Here is a 17,281-nt window from a genome sequence, read left to right as displayed (position 1 = left end):
ATTGGCTGCTTTTCCTTAACTCTGCAGTCTGACTCATCCCAAACCATCTCAATTTGGTTGAGGTCGGGGGATTGTGGAGGCTAGGTCATCTGATGCAGCACTACTCCACTTCTTGGTAAAATAGCCCTTACACAGCCTGGAGTTGTGTTGGGTCATTGTCCTGTTGAAAAACAAATGACAGTCCCACTAAGCCCAAACCAGATGGGATGGCGTATCGCTGCAGAATGCTGTGGTAGCCATGCTTGTTAAGTGTGCCTTGAATTCTAAATAAATCACTGACAGTGTCACCAGCAAAGCACCCCCACACTATAACACCTCCATGCTTTACGATGGGAAATACACATGCGGAGATCATTCATTCACCCACACCGCGTCTCACAAAGACACGGCGGTTGGAACCAAAAATCTCCAATTTGGACTCCAGACCAAAGGACAGATTTCCACCGGTCTAATGTCCATTGCTCGTGTTTTTTGGACCAAGCAAGTCTCTTATTATTATTGGTGTCCTTTAGTAGTGGTTTCTTTGCAGCAATTCGACCATGAACGCCTGATTCACACAGTCTCCTCTGAACAGTTGATGTTGAGATGTGTCTGTTACTTGAACTCTGTGAAGCATTTATTTGGGCTGCAATTTCTGAGGCGGGTAACTCTAATGAACTTATCCTCTGCAGCAGAGGTAACTCTAGGTCTTCCATTCCTGTGGCGGTCCTCATGAGAGCCAGTTTCATCGTAGCGCTTGATGGTTTTTGCAACTGCACTTGAAGAAACCTTCAAAGTTCTTGAAATGTTCCATATTGGCTGACTTTCATGTCTTCCCTCCCCCCCCCCCCCCCCACCTTGTCACAACACAACTGATTGGCTCAAACACATTAAGAAGGAAAGTGTCACGCTGGTATGAATTATTCGGGAGACAGATGCAGGGATGCGTAATAGTTTTTTATATTCCACATAAACTACAGCGTGCCCTGTAAAACAAACACATATACAACACACAGGGTTGAAACCCAAACAAAAGAGCGAGGAGTACCTCAAATAAATAACACTAGCGCACAATGATTAACACACGGGACGAGACCCATAATCATCTGCGCAATCCACAAGGGCACYAAAGCCAAAGCACACAGCACAGCTACTCACACACACCAACGGACATGGTAACAATAKTCGACAGGACACTGGTAAACCAAGGTCACACTTATACAATTACTAATCACTGGGAATAGGGGCCAGGTGTGCGTTAATGAAAGTTCCCGGAGGAATCCGTGACAGAAAGAAATTCCACAAATTAACTTTTAAGAAGACACACCTGTTCATTGTAATGCATTCCAGGTGACTACCTCATGAAGCTGGTTGAGAGAATGCAAAGAGTGTGCAAAGCTTTCATCGAGGAAAAGGGTGGATGCTTTGAAGAATCTGAAATATAAAATATATTTTGGTTAACACTTTTTTGGTTACTACAGGATTCCATATGTGTTATTTCATAGTTTATTTTTATTTTTATCAAAGCATTAAATATTTAGCTTGAGCCATAACCCAAAGTGCTTAGTATCTCTATTAGACCATTTGAAAGGGAGTAAAACAAATTGCAGACTGAGTAACAGCTTAACAAAGTAATCATATGACTCCACAACCAACTCTGTTGTAGAGAATGAGAGTGGGCCATGGTCACAAATCCTCTGAGAAGTACTAACAGCTCAATTACCAGAATTTTCGAATGACGTGTTTGTGTGTCTGTCTCGCAATCTCCCACTGTCCTCTCTGAGTTCTGTAATAACTTCTGTCTTTCTGTATTTCTCCTGCAGTCCTCTCTGACGTGGGAGAAGAGGTTGAGCCTGGGTTCCTCAGCCCCCGGGAACATCTGCACCCCCCTGGAGGAACAGCTCCCCACGAGGAGGAAGGAGAGCCACATCCTAGAAGGCCTGCGGAAGCTCCAGAGGAGAAAACCAAAAGGCTCCTCATCCTCCTGGGTCTCCAAGTCAGGCGACAAGGACTGCATGAACTCTAATGAGGGTATCTACTCTCTGGGGATTAAGAGTGGGAGCAAGGGAATCTCCAAGGCCACTTATGTGGGAAGGACCACTGTATCAGGGGTGGGGGGCAAAAGGTTTGTGTATGACTCTGATGATGCGGACGATGAGTCGCTACATTCGGCGTACTGCAGACGAGACWGCGTCCCCAGTAAGGACGGAGGCTGGATGTACTTCAGGAAGCTGTCGCACAGCGTCTCGGACAGTGTGTGTAGCTGGGARGGGCTGKAGYACAGTGGCYTAGTAGGGGATAGTAACTGCAGCATGGGTATGACGCACCCGCCCGGCTATAACTCCAAGGAGCGGCCAGAAAAACTCAAAAGCTTCATCAACAGTTTCCTCTCCGGGGGGCGGACCTCGGCTGTTCTAAACCCCTCCCTGTTGCACTTTGACATCAGCCCCACAGAGGCCGAATGCCCCCTCCACCTCTCAGACACCGACCCTGAGGATCTGCACCCTGAGGTCAGTGACCACCGGCTGCCTGTTAGCCGGACAGCTGAGCAACTGCAGAAGGACATCAAGKGGCTCTCAAGAGATMCTGACAAYCTGCTTCCCGTACAYTGSTTGAGYAGGGAACCTGGCCGAACTCAGTCTGCTGARGGAAGGCCKAGGCCRTTCAGRCRAATCAAGGAACACAKGGGGYCTAAAACCCAGTCTGAGGAGAGTATCATGGCCATATTCGATGCTGACGGACAGCCCATTGAACTCAGTGCTCAGCAGTCCTCTGTTGGTGCTGGGGCGCGGAAAGAGATTCCTGGGAGGAAGGAGAACGGGGTTGCTGAGTATGCAGCACTGTCGCCTCATGATAGGCCCATTCGTCATAAGGTAGGCAACAACGGCAGCAATAGCAGGGAGGGAAGCCCAGAGAGGCTGCAAACGCACGTCACTCCACTGCGAAAATTGATAAAGCCGCCTTCCAAACGATCCAACAAAGGCCACTCTGTCCCTCCCATGAACAATGCTTCCACCAGCCCCAAAGCCATCAGCTCAAAGATCCCCAGCAGCCGGGGGAAAGGATCTCCACTGAAGATTTCTAAGGGCTCCACCACAGAAACAAGCAACAGTGGACCAACCTCCGGATTCACAGCTCAGGAGTCAAAGTCCCCTTCTTCTCCTCCGGTCAAGATGTCCAGGTTCATCAAAGCTCCAGGCTGCACTACAAGCCCCAAGGCAGTAAACAACAAGCTTCCTGGCAGGAATGACTGGACAAAGGGCTCCTCATCTAGTGTTCCAACCGGCTCCCCACACCTCCCAAGAAGGCATTTGGACCACGTGGACCTCAGGGAACAGCCTACCAGAGACAAACACTGTGAAGCCAGCAGCAAAACTGAACTCAGGTCCCCGTCTCCTCCCCCGCCCCCTGGCCGCACCACCTCCTTACTTATAAGACCAAACTATGATGGGTCACCTCAAGCACTTAAACCAGGGGCTCAACCATCCATGCCTACAACTGTTAGGGGGCCACCCCCGAGATACCACCCCCCGCCTGTACCAAATATGCAACATTCATTACCACCACCACCCTACAAGGGCCAAGATACCATAGACCTGGACGCAGGCTACGGTACCGCAATCGCACCTCAGAAACTGTTGGACAAATCGAGCCAGCAGCACCCTGCTTCAAATAAGACCCCCTCTAAAGGCACTTCGAAATGGGTCCCCACAAAACTCTACCTCCCCTCCTCAGCCTCAGGGCATGTGCCTGATCACCCTGAAAATGCACCTAAAAGCTCAAAGAATGTCCCTCCTCCRTCATACAACTCTCAACGTGGCTCTTCGCTTCAAAGCACATTTACAAGTCAGAAAGGTACCAATGACAATAGGCATCCTATGTTGTATAAGACCTCTAGTAGTTTTCCTGTAACTCTGCAGGGCCACCCTCAGTGTTCAACAGAACCTCACAGTAGTATGACTCAACCTCCCCAGGCAGTGGCAAATCCACCCGTCTCTGGAACTAGCACTCAAAATTTCACTGAAAAAGCGTCAAAGACACGCATTCCTATGGGCTTCAAAGCTTTTGTGAAATCGCCCCCCTCACTGCAGAAAGGRTCCACCACAATACCAGGAAAGCAAGAGAAGGAACACATCAACTTGGTTTCCAAAGAGACTGTGACTTCAAATGGTTTCGCATGTGAAGGTTTTCAGGCAGTGTATGTTGATTCATTAGCCATGACTTCCATCATGGAGACTAAGGGTGAGGTCCAGTGCATCCTTCAAGAAGAGGAGGCACACACCTCTGAGTTGGCAGAGCAGGGGGTTGGTGACAAGTCGGAATGTGACCGTAGACTGTTCAAGAGGTCCATATCTGTCACGACCAAACCTCACCTAAAGCCTGTCCTGGGGATGAACGGGGCGAAAGCTCGCAGCCAGAGTTTCAGCACACACTACATGGAAAAACCCAACATCAGCGTGTTGGACGGACATGTGAAGATTCGAACCCAGATCATCACCAACTCTGGAGAGAGGGGGAACTCGTTAACAAGACAGAGCTCGTTTGTAGAGGGCTTACAGATTAAACCCAGTAGCGGATCTGGGGAAAGTCCGGTCCGTTGCCACAGCCACAGGCTGAGCCACTACGGAGGTATGACAGGCTCTAACAGCCACCAGGGCCTTCCGGAGAGAGCCTCCAAATCGGGCTCCACTGGTGAAGGGCCATGGAGCACTGCAAAGGGGGAGAGCGTCACAGCTCCACATCAGAAAGAAGTGCGTAGCTTACCCCTCGCCGACCGGATCGGCTTGAAGAACACCCGAAATCCCAAGAAGGTCGCATCTCATCCTCAGTTTGAGTCGCCGGCCTCTCCTGTCTATATCCCGGAGGCCACAGCAAAGGCTGGGAAAGTGCTCAGCCTCGGCAAACTAGACCTCGCGAAGAGCGTCAAAGTCCAGGCAGGCTGTTCCCAAGGAGCGATCGATAAGGGAGAGCAACCAATGAGCCCCACAGTCTGCACCATCGAGGAGAAGGTCATGATGGGGATTGAGGAGAATATCCAGAAAGGTCAGGGTCAAGAGAAGGTAATAGCATCGGAGACCAAGCAGAAGACCGGCCCGTCTCTGGCCAACTGGTTCGGCCTGCGTAAAAGCAAGCTGCCAGCCTTGAATGGAAAGAAATCAGACGCCACCTCCCCGAAAGAGAAAGATGAGAAAAAAGAGCTGAAGATTGGATCTGTGCTAGGAGGCAAACAGATGAAATCGGACAAAAAGAAGGACAAGAAGAAAAACGACAGCCAGTTCGAAAAGAGTCCAGAGCTGACTCTGTCGGAGAACAAGCTAAGCTCAATCATGGATCATTGCAATATTCATATGGGACAAATAGCCAATCAGATCCAGTGTTCTACAACCTACATTGGGAAAGACCAGTTCATGAAAGAGCTTCTTGGCAGGTTTGTATTACCGTAGTAACTTTCGTAAAAAAATATATTTAAAGTGCGTTTGCATAATTAGTCATGGGTAAAAACCTCCCAAAAATGACAGTGAATTGATCAGGAAAAAGAACACTCATTAGATAACTTGTCTCCTGTGATGCTGAAATGATTGCGGATTGTCCTTTTAACATTTCTCCAAGTGTTCATGCTGCTGTAAAATACAAGTCTTGCTTCATTATGCATGCATGTAGAGGCAAAAACACACACAGCTAAACAGCAACACCAGCTGCCTCTTTGAGTTATGGTTCTACATAAGCACTTCCTAGCCTGGAATCTAGAGACACGGTCAGCCCTGAGCTATCTTGGCTGGAAGAGTGCAGAATTACCACTCCTCCCATAAATGTATATAATACCTAAAATCTCAGCTGACAGATTTTATCAAGAGTAGTTACAAACATTTATCACTCAATGAGACTGGAGTCGGGAAGAGCAGTTAAAAATAGGTTATTTTAGATCCTACGGTAGGGGGATAGCTATACCCAACAAAAAGATCAACGCAACATGCAACAATTTCAACGATTTTACTGAGTTACAGTTCATATAAGGAAATCAGTAAATTTAAATAAACCAATTAAACCCTAATCAATGGATTTCACATGACTGGGCGGGGCACAGCCATGAGTGGGCCTGGCTCCCCAGTGGGTGGGCCTATGCCCTTCCAGGCCCACTCATGGCTGTGCCCCGCCCAGTCATGTGAAATCCATCCAGCATCACATTACATCCAGCCAATCAGAATTAGTTTCTCTAAAATGACGTTGGAGGCGGCTTATGGTAGAGAAATTAACATTCAATTCTCTGGCAACAGCTCTGGTGGACATTCCTGCAGTCAACATGCCAATTGCATGCTCCCTCAAAACTTGAGACATCTGTGGAATGTTAGTGGCCTTTTATTGTCCCCAACACCTGTGTAATGATCATGCTGTTTAATCAGCTTCTTGATATGCCACACCTGTCAGGTAGATGAATTAGCTTTGTAAAGGAGAAATGCTCACTAACAGGGATGCAAACAAATTTGTGCACAAAATTGGATAGAAATAAGCTTTTTCTGCATATGTACATTTCTGGGATTTTTTTATTTCAGCTCATGAAAATTGGGACCAACATTTTACCTGTTGCGTTTATATTCTTGTTCAGTGTATATGGAGGCCATATTGAGTGAGAACAATGGAATTTATCAGCCGGGATCTCTTTCCACCTGCACAGTTCATATGAAATAGGTTAAGCAGACAGACAGAAAATGAATCAAATCATGTTTCCTATACAGYAGTGTGAGGAAGGGCGACTCCATTGCTGAATCTCTCCCTGGCATCTCCATCCCCAAGAGAAACAGCGATATGAGGGGAGATTTGGAGATCTGCTCCGATACAGCTGTGAGTGAGCAAGGGGTCCTGTAATGAAACGTTGCTAGGCTTCTAGGATATTGCATGGGTCTCTCACTCTACTGCGCCCTGTCTCACTTATCTGTCCATCTTTCCTCACAATCTCACCATTTTCTCACTATTTCCTCTAACCTCAGTATCCACTTTCTCCATGCTCTCATGCTGGTCAGTTGTTTATTCAATTGTACATATACTCCATATCATTTACTGTTGCCATAACTTTTTCCATGTCGTATGTCTAGTTTGTGTACACACCTGCATATTCCGCCAACCTTCACACAGGCACACACACACACACACACACACACAAATATGAGAGCACACTAAAGCAGCTAAGCTACAGGACGGTTTTGCTAGCACAGACTGGAATATGTTCCGGGATTCCTCCAATGGCATTGAGGAGTACACCACATCTGTCATTGGCTTCATCAATAAGTGCATCGATGACGTCATCCCCACAGTGACCGTACGTACATACCCCAAGCAGAAGCCATGGATTACAGGCAGCATCCACACTGAGCTAAAGGCTAGAGCTGCCGCTTTTAAGGAGCGGGACTCTAACCCAGAAGCTTATAAGAAATCCCGCTATGCCCTCCGACGAACCATCAAACAGGCAAAGCGTCAATACAGGACTAAGGTCGAGTCGTACTACACCAGCTCTGACCCTCGTCGGATGTGGCAGGTCCTGCAAACCATTACAGACTACAAAGGGAAGCACAGCCGAGAGCTGCCCAATGACACGAGCCTACCGGACGAGCTAAACTACTTCTATGCTCGCTTCGAGGCAAATAACACTGAAACATGCATGAGAGCACCAGCTGTACCGGAAGACTGTGTGATCACGCTCTCCGCAGCCGATGTGAGTAAGACCTTTAGACGGGTCAACATTCACAAGGCCGCAGGGCCAGACAGATTACCAGGACGTGTACTGCGAGCATGCGCTGACCAACTAGCATGTGTCGTCACTGACATTTTCAACCTCTCCCTGTCCGAGTCTGCAACACCAACATGTTTTAAGCAGACCACCATAGTGCCTGTGCCCAAGAACACTAAGGTAACCTGCCTAAATGACTACCGACCCATAGCACTCACGTCTGTAGCCATGAAGTGCTTTGAAAGGCTGGTCATGGCTCACATCAACACCATCATTCCAGAAAGCCTAGACCCACTCCAATTTGCATACCGCCCCAACAGATCCACAGATGATGCAGTCTCTATTGCACTCCACACTGCCCTTTCCCACCTGGACAAAAGGAACACATACAGGATGTGAGAATACTATTAATTGACTACAGCTCAGCGTTCAACACCATAGTGCCCTCAAAGCTCATCAATAAGCTAAGGACAATGGGACTGAACAACTCCCTCAGCAACTGGATCCTTGGCTCCCTGACGGGCCACCCCCAGATGGTAAGGGTAGGTAACAACACATCCGCCACGCTGATCCTCAACACAGGGGCCCCTCAGGGGTGCGTGCTCAGCCCCCTCCTGTACTCCCTGTTCACTCATGACTGCACGGCCAGGCACGACTCCAACACCATCATTAAATTTGCCGATAACACAACAGTGGTAGGCCTGAACACCGACAACAATGAGACAGCCTATAGGGAGGAGGTCAGAGACCTGGCCGTGTGGTGCCAGGACAACATCTCCCTCAATGTGATCAAGACAAAGGAGATGATTGTGGACTATAGGTAAAACAGGACCAAGCACATTCTCATCGACGGGGCTGCAGTGGAGCAGGTTGAGAGCTTCAAGTTCCTTGGTGTCCACATCACCAACAAACTAACATGGTCCAAGCACACCAGGACAGTCGTGAAGCGGGCATGACAAAACCTATTCCCCCTCAGGAGACTGAAAAGATTTGGCATGGGTCCTCCAATCCTCAAAAGGTTCTACAGCTGCACCATCAAGAGCATCCTGACTGGTTGCATCACTACCTGGTTTTACAACTGCTCAGCCTTCAACCGCAAGGCACTACAGAGAGTAGTCGAACGGCCCAGTACATCACTGGGGCCAAGCTTCCTGCCATCCAAGACCTCTACACCAGGTGGTGTCAGAGGAAGGCCCTAGAAATTGTCAAAGACTCCAGCCACCCTAGTCATAGACTGTTCTCTCTGCTGCCACAGGCAAGCGATACCGGAGCGCCAAGTCTAGGTCCAAGGGGCTTCTAAACGCTTCAATCCCCAAGCCATAACACTCCTGAACATCTAGTCAAATGGCACTACCAGACTATTCACATTGCCCCCCCCCTCTTCACACCACTGCCCACTCTCTGTTGTCATCTATGCATAGTCACTCTACCTACATGTACATACTACCTCAACTAACCGGTGCCCCCACACATTGACTCTGTACTGGTACTGTACTGGTACTGTACTGGTACCCCCTGTATATATATATATATATATATATATATTTTTTTTTTACTGCTGCTCTTTACTTTGATTGTTACTTTGATCTCTTATTCTTATCTGTTTTTTTGAAACTGCACTGTTGGTTAGGGGCTCGTAAGTAAGCATTTCACTCTAAGGTCTACAGCTGTTGTATTCGGCACATGTGACTAGTAAAATTAGATTTTATTTGGGAGATATGCTACCAATGTTGAACCCCATACTAAGCTTTGCAAAGAAAAAATGGTTTCTGTAAGACTTGGAATGCCACGTAATTCTGACCTTGTAGAAGATATTCTTTGTACTTTGTTAGGGACAGAGAGAGAGAGCAAGGAAGGGAGGGGGAGAAAGAAAAACGAGAGTCCACATGCAATATGCAGGAAATTCAATCCAGCTGATGGGGAATTCTGATAGCAAATAGGAGGCTCTTATCGCAGACACTCAATTCAACAAAGGCCTGTTTAATACTATCCTTGCAGCTTCATCTCTATCTTCCCTCTACAGAAATACAACAAAAGAAAATAAATGTTTATGACCTGCAAATCCCCTTTATACCGTCGGAGAACACTTTTTCAACATCACATTCTGTTATCCCTCCTCCATATTAGATCAATTACCTTGTTGCATCCCCTGACAGAACTACCTATTATGAAAGAGGCTCTGAAAATGTAATAGTAATTTCTGTAAATCTAAGGTGTTTGTCGATTCTGTTTTGAGTCGTCGCTTAAAGAATTGATGAATCGCCTTCCACTATTGTTTTCTTTGAGCGCTAAAGGGACAAATGGGCGAGCAGAGTGTGATGGAAATCTTGACAAACACAGAATATATATCAATAATGTTCTATCTGAATATGCCAGCTATTGCATCTGTGTTAGCTTAGCTGCGTTTGACATTTTGGATGTCTGGCTTCGTAGAAGTATATAAAGTATTATCACGTTGTAGAAAAGTGTACTTTTCTTSTTTAGGGGTTTATGAATCATACCAGACATGTCCTTGAACTAGCAGTTTGTTCTGTTATTATCTGTGCAGATGGTATTCAAGGAATGTTAAGGCCACAATACAAAAGATTGAATACACACACAAGCGGCAAAGCAATTATGAATACAATGCGATGCACATTACAATGATGTAGGGGAGACCAAGGAAAAACGTAACACGAAACCACTTAGAAAGCTGTTGTGCAATGTGCTAATGTTTGTGATAGTGTCTCTAAATGCCTAAATTCATCAAATTCATTTCTGTTTTATTGACAAAAAATTGGTTTTGAGGCCCTTAAGTAAATATACCTTCCGCTTCTCTTTTTTAGTTTTTTGACCTGTGGAACATTCTCCATGTATCTAAACATAGCATTTTTAACACTAWGATGGGGTCTTTTGATTGGTATAGTTGATGACAATAATTATTTGTATTTTCTCACAAGATTCCGATTAGTATAGGCTCCTATGTGGGGGGAATAGTTGTAARGCAGTACCTTATATGGTATTTAGATACATTAACATATTACATAAAATGTTACTTCTTTACATCATGTTTTGTAGTAAAACTAAGATAATACCTAAAAAGTACAATTGACACTTTTGAATGCTAATATAATATATTCATTTTGATACATTTTGAGTTTTTGGTCTATATGACATGCCTAAAAGATCATCCAAATATCTGTTTCAAAACCCTTAATTTACCCTTCATTTTTAACATTGGAGACAGTGTTACAATTAACCCCGTAGCCTGTTACATTTAACCCCACCTACTGGGTCAATTGTAACATMTCACTCCCACCACTTTTGGTTAAATTCTAAACAACTGGTATGTTCTAGATACATAGTTAGTGTGTAATGGTAGCTGAGATATGCATGTTGTTTGTATAATAATATTATTTAATTTAAATCAAATAATATTTTCATAGTAAGCAAAAGCCTGAAAGTGTTACTTTGTTCTCCGGTCTCCCCTACCATTTTTTCAACAAATAATGTACCATCTGTTGATGATGTTGTGAGGCAAATTGAATAACACTTTATTTCAATGTTCTGTCATTATGCCTAAACAAATTTGTCATCAACATGATTTAGAACTTATATTATATATATATTATATGTTGTGAGAACTCAAGTTAAATACATATTGACTTCATCCTTCATTTTTTCCCACCAGACCATCATTGTGACACAGAAGATCAGCTTGCAAGGAGAGAATGAGGAGGACCCCACCCCTGAGACTTCATGTCAGGACCACATGATAGGTAAGGCTTTTACTGTAGCCGTGGGTCTACTGTAGCTATCGTCTGAAAACATATAACATTTTAGTGCTAATAAGCAACATTAAAATACATTTTTCAACATAGACATTTTCAGTAGTCACCAGCAATACATCTCAAACTTTTGRTCTCTGTGTAAAGTATTTCTGTAATAGATTATACAAACGYTCTCTTYTTTTAGGCTTCTGTAGCATACAGAAATAACWGTTGCCAMTCATCACCTAATGGCAAATGCATGTGGGACTTGCATATGTAACACTTTCTCATACCAGAGAAAAACTGTAAGCTTAGAGCCTATACAATATTTCCTGCATCTTTGCAGGACTGATTCGTCTTGTCACTGGCAGAGTGASTCTTTATTATCACGCCACTCTCCCACTGCATWTTGYGGTCATCAACAAAATGGTTACTGTCTCCGGCGTTCAAAAATCCTTTTAGCGTTGCTAGCGCACATTGTTATTTACGTGGCTAAGACATTGAGGGTTGTCGGGGCAGCTGCTGTTCTTAGAGCTTTGGTAGCATACAATGTGTGATGAGAAAATTATATGCAACAACACCCACTTACTATTTCAATGACAAGGCGATCTTTACATGCTGGGCAGTTTGTCATTCATTGGCAGGTGGAAGGCATTCTTAGGGAACGGGACTAGGACAGGGTAATCAATGTTTATTAGAGCTGTATAATACTAGGTGCCTATCGCTCTGTCGGAATGCTTTAGGCAGTTAATGTGCCACTCAGTCTATCTTTTAAGAGAAGACTGTTGTCCATTCAGGATGGGGTCTTCTCTCACTTAGTCTGGCTTTGGCATGACGTGAACAGGAGAGGAGCAAAACGGTCATGTACAACCTGTGCAAAAGGTGTTTGTGATGCCTCGACTTGAATTATAGTGGTCTTTTCTTTATATTTGAAGTTTGTCCTTATTTTCACACAAGATTATGATCTCCGTTGCTTAACTTTGTTTATTTATTTCCATGCATATAATAGGTCTACACAGATAATATGGCTGCTGGTAAMCAGTATTTCACTCAATATAACTAATTTATGTTGACTATCATAATGACTATTTAAATCAAGATTTATCTAAAGGATGGACATTATGGAGCTAGATTTAGGTTATTTTGGACATAATTTACATCCAACATGGAAAACATAGGCCTATATACCGTTACTTATAAAAGCTGCTCTCTTTGGCTCAAAGTCATTTTTATATGCTAGCCTCTGTATTGATGGGGTCTACCACACAAATATTGCCAGAAATTGTTTTGACATGGGAAACTTTCCAGGGTGTATGAACATTTCCCTGATTCAACTAAGCCCCATATCGTGGAACAGAGCCAAAAATAAGATTGTTAATCGTTTCTSTATTCTAATTAACTGAATAGCATATTTAATTCTGCCAGCTAGCACATCTATCCAACCTCCCCTCAGTATGAATTAAAGCTCTCATAAAGATTTAAGCAGAGTCCACTTATAGGTCCTGAAGTCCAGCCTAGRATATCATTTTACCCTGGGATTTTATGGGTAGAATATGTCACACATTTGCCTGATCTCAATTACTTATTTTCTCTGAACACACAAGAAACTAGAAACAAAAAGAGCATTTTTTTTGTTGACATAATGTGATATTGTAGCAGGGATTAAAACTAGAAACTACAAAAGGATGCAGATGGACTCATGAGTCTATGAGGTGTGGRTTTGTCATGGTTCAAATCAAATCAAATCACATTTTATTTCTCACCTTACAAGGCCTTAACCAACAATGCAGTTTAAAGAAAAATGAAATATTTACTAAATAAACTATATAAAAACAAATTAAGAGCAACAATAACGAYGCTATATATGGGTACCAGTACCGAGTCAATGTGCAGGGTTACAGGTTAGTCAAGGTAATTGAGGTAATATGMWCATGTCGGTAGAGGTACTATGCATAGATAATAGATKATTAACAGCTCATGTTWTGASCTTTGACTTGTTGATTTTAACGGTTTGAGGTCTTGGTCATGTGACGATAGTCATGACCTCTGGTTGTCATTCCCATGCAGTTGTGATGGTGGTTAATGTCGGGGTTTTAAATGAGTCCTCATCATAACATGTCATTTAGTCTGCAGAGCTTGCCCTCTATCACCTGGAGGTTTAATGTAGAAGTGATTGGGATCACAGTAAACACAATTTTTACCCTAGGGGCATTAAAATCATACCCTTCGAGGTCCAGAGTACTGCTGGTTTTCTGTTCTACCTGATAATTAATATGCACCAACCTGGTGTCCCAGGTCTAAACCAGTCCCRGATTAGAAAAAACATTGGTGGAACTGGCTTCGAGGTCCATGTTAGACCTAGTTATAGTGTGAGTGCAAAGGGCATATTGAAAACAACTGCCAAATCAACTCCTTTGATTATTAAGCTTTGTGAGGTATGGAGGTTTCTCTTTCCTTCCTCTCTTTCTCTTTTATTTCCCTTTCTCTATTTATCTCCCTCTTTATCTTCTCTGTCTTTTRCCTTGAATATAGGATCAAGAATGTGAGACATTCTGAAGTGGTTTGCACTTGATGCATAATGCAGAAATCTGTAGTAATTGATCAGCTGCTGTTTTAGGGGCTTGCCACAACCGCCCCGTGCTGACTCATTGCAGATTAATCTGAGCAACATAACAGGCCATCTGTCCATCGAGGTGGTTTATGACCACCTCAGCTACAACTCATTCTCACGCATTACTGCAGAGTAGGTGGTGCAAGAGAGGCAGAAGAAGACACGTATGCCTACAATATGACTCTAACTAATAGCATGATTTAAGTTGACTGTGTTTACTCCCAGTCATCCAGTGGGACGTTTCTGATGCATAATTGAATGAATTCTTGTTTTGATGCACTGTTGGTTTAATTGAATGTCTGGTTGCACATTTAGAGAGGACTGTAAATATTGCTTTATTAGGTTAATAATGTATCTTACAACAGCAGTGCATTGCCTCTGATAACTTATAGCTTTGGTTTTAATTATGAGGGTTTAATGCAGCTGTTAGGAGATGATGTTGTGCGAGCCCTATGTTTATGYGTATTTGTACTAAATCATATCCATGGAAGTTATGAGGGCTACCTCTTACATGCCTTGAACCCCTTCAGGGGAAACAGTTAATTCATGAATTCATGAATTCAATCATCCATTTATTCATTCGATGGATGGATGTGTTAGGGCATATAGAAGAAGTGGATGTTTATGGTCTGGGRGTTACAAGACCAAGCTCCAGGGTTAAGGGCAGAGCTAGCAGAAATCGACCCAACTCTAAAAAAATAGGTCCCATGCTTGTCCATGAAAGGCAAGAAAGAAATCAGAACTTACAGATTGTTCTATGGGGGAAAYTATCTTCCAAAACAACTGCGTACTCGATAGGATCAATCATTTCCAAGGTTTTTCCATCCTCAACTAGTCTATAATAAATATATAACACTAGATGGATCTTTTCTACTTTTGCAATGCAGCAACATACTTTGCAACCTAGAATGAGAACAGAAGAATGTCAAAGCGGCAGTCATATCAGCCATGAGACCTTTCCCCCTCTTTTGTCTTTAAACTGAATTCATGTTTGAACTAGTTCAACATTCTCTTTCTTTCTTTTTTACCCAAATTGTTGCAATTAAGTCATGAGCACAGAATGATTAGGCAACATCATTCACAGTTACATGGAATTGGATCATGCCGAACAGCCATCCATCTGTCTCGCTCGGAGAGGCTTTGCAAAACTGTGTATTTTAAGCGCTGTCCATCTGTTGCTACAATGCTCTTAGATCACTGCGCAGTGTGGAACATATCAAGTTCGGCGAATGTGTGTAAATCAACATAATGCTGATACAGGAGGTAGGGAGAAAAATCYSRAKWKAATTGGCACTCTAAAGTCACGCTGGGTTCCAAATGGGTGAAATTAGATTGGGAACGCAGAGAGAGCTAGGAGTTACAAGCGGCCATTCATTTTAGATCCTTTTCAAGATTAGTCAGATACCTTTATTAATATTATGAAGAAGTGAAACAGATTTGATCATAGAGTGCTGATAACCACTTATAGGAATAAACCTGATGAATTACACACACAACAGATCGTATCACACATATTACTGGACAAAGTAATACGAAAAGTTCAGACCTTTTTCCTGCATTACATTTCTACAGTTTCTCGTAATGATTTGGCTTTGGATTGTACCCAGGTGCTCCATACGTGAAGTAATGCTCCTGTTTCTCTTGCTTTTGCCTCCATTCGTTCTCCTACCGTATTGAACCTACCCAAGATGCCCTTTTTACCCATAACCCCTTCAGTTGCTTGTGAATCCAATCCAGTGGCTCCTCCTCCTTTTCCGTTGCTCCCCCCCACCCATCATCTGAACCTACCCAAGATGCCCTTTTTACCCATAACCCCTTCAGTTGCTTGTGAATCCAATCCAGTGGCTCCTCCTCCTTTTCCGTTGCTCCCCCCCACCCATCATCACACGCTGCTTCCCCTGTCCCCCCCCCCCCTCCCTCCCCCAGGCTCCAGCTGCCAGATGAGAACCCTGGACAGCGGGATTGGCACCTTCCCCCTCCCTGATTCCGTCACCCGGGTCAACGGGCGCCACATTCCCAGATCTGAGTCCAGCCCCGACCGGATGATGGCGAGCGTTCACAGTCCCACTGATCCTGACCAGGACCTCCTCTCGGCTTCTGCTGCTCATTCCCCATCCCATGTGAAAGTGCCGTCCCTGTCTGAGACCCACCCGCATGCACAACCCACCAYTGCCCTGGGCCACTCCCTGTCTGACCCTTCAGTTACTGGAAGAGGTTGTGGACAGGAAGCCCTGAGCTGCCTCCCCAGACCATCCACCTCAGGTAAGACTGGGGGTTCACCTCATATCAACCTCCCCGTTACGTCCCCATTCTATACCCATCTCCCAAAGCGTGCACTTCCACACTCCCCTTTATGAATTAAGAAGCATTGGATTGCCATAAGCATTGGCTGTCCACACCAATGTTGTTATACCAGTACAGTCCCATCATGTGAGGTGGATTGTTCAAGTGCACACTTCAAGGAGAAAAGTCGATGATAGGGACACAACCACTGTTACAGGCTCTGTGTTGTCTCTGCTTCATGCCAATGGTTTTATGTTAGGTAAACCAATGATCCGCAGCTGCATATAATCGCTAGAATGGCTGGGCTGGCTCAGAGGATGTTTGGCCACTATCATGAAACCCTATTTGGTGTTAACCCATCTATAAACTGTGTATAAAATGAGAGAGGATAAAATTCAGATTCTCGCTGGCTCAATTTGATTGTGCAATGAGGGTGGCAGTGTTTTACTTCAATTCACATCATTATGGGGCGGCAGGTAGCCTAGTGTTTAGAGCATTGGGCCAGTAACCGAAAGGTTGCTAGATCGAATCCCCGAGCTGACAAGGTAAAAATCTATCATTCTGTCCCTGAACAAGGCAGTTAACCSACTGTTCCTAGGCCGCCATTGTAAATAAGAATTTGTTCTTAACTGACTTGCCTAGTTAAATAAAGGTTAAATAAAAAAGTATGAACCTTACGTKACTCTCAAGAATTCACTATACATGTTCCACCCTCTCAATCTCAACAGAGGATCCATTCTCCACTTGAAGGTATTCAGCGAAAAGGAAAACCTTCTACCTTTGTAGAATGCTGGACTAGATGGACAAGCCTATCAGGCTTGATTTGGTATTCTGAGTGATATTCTGTAGCTCTGCTTAACAAAGGACACCGTGTCCCTCACCCACCTTCACAAAACCCTCCGGATAATACGACCCACAGACCATATCCCAAGGATA

The 17,281-nt window shown here is 44.4% G+C and overlaps 1 protein-coding gene across 5 annotated transcripts in view; it reads left to right on the top strand.

Annotated features, from left to right (window-relative positions):
- LOC111971068 (nck-associated protein 5-like) overlaps positions 1-17,281 on the top strand; it is a 124,883-nt gene that overhangs the window by 87,051 nt on the left and 20,551 nt on the right. For 4 of the 5 annotated variants that reach the window (XM_070445929.1, XM_070445930.1, XM_023997871.2 and 1 more), the window contains 4 exon segments: positions 1,803-5,407; positions 6,714-6,819; positions 11,373-11,460; positions 15,989-16,324. In XM_070445929.1, coding sequence (XP_070302030.1) covers positions 1,803-5,407; positions 6,714-6,819; positions 11,373-11,460; positions 15,989-16,324 — 4,135 coding nt within the window. 5 annotated transcript variants of the gene reach the window in all.

Source organism: Salvelinus sp. IW2-2015, linkage group LG12 (genome assembly GCF_002910315.2).
Source record: "Salvelinus sp. IW2-2015 linkage group LG12, ASM291031v2, whole genome shotgun sequence".
Lineage (NCBI taxonomy): Eukaryota > Metazoa > Chordata > Actinopteri > Salmoniformes > Salmonidae > Salvelinus > Salvelinus sp. IW2-2015.
The sequence above is the reverse complement of the archived record's forward strand: the minus strand, read 5'-3'. Positions and strand labels throughout refer to the sequence as shown.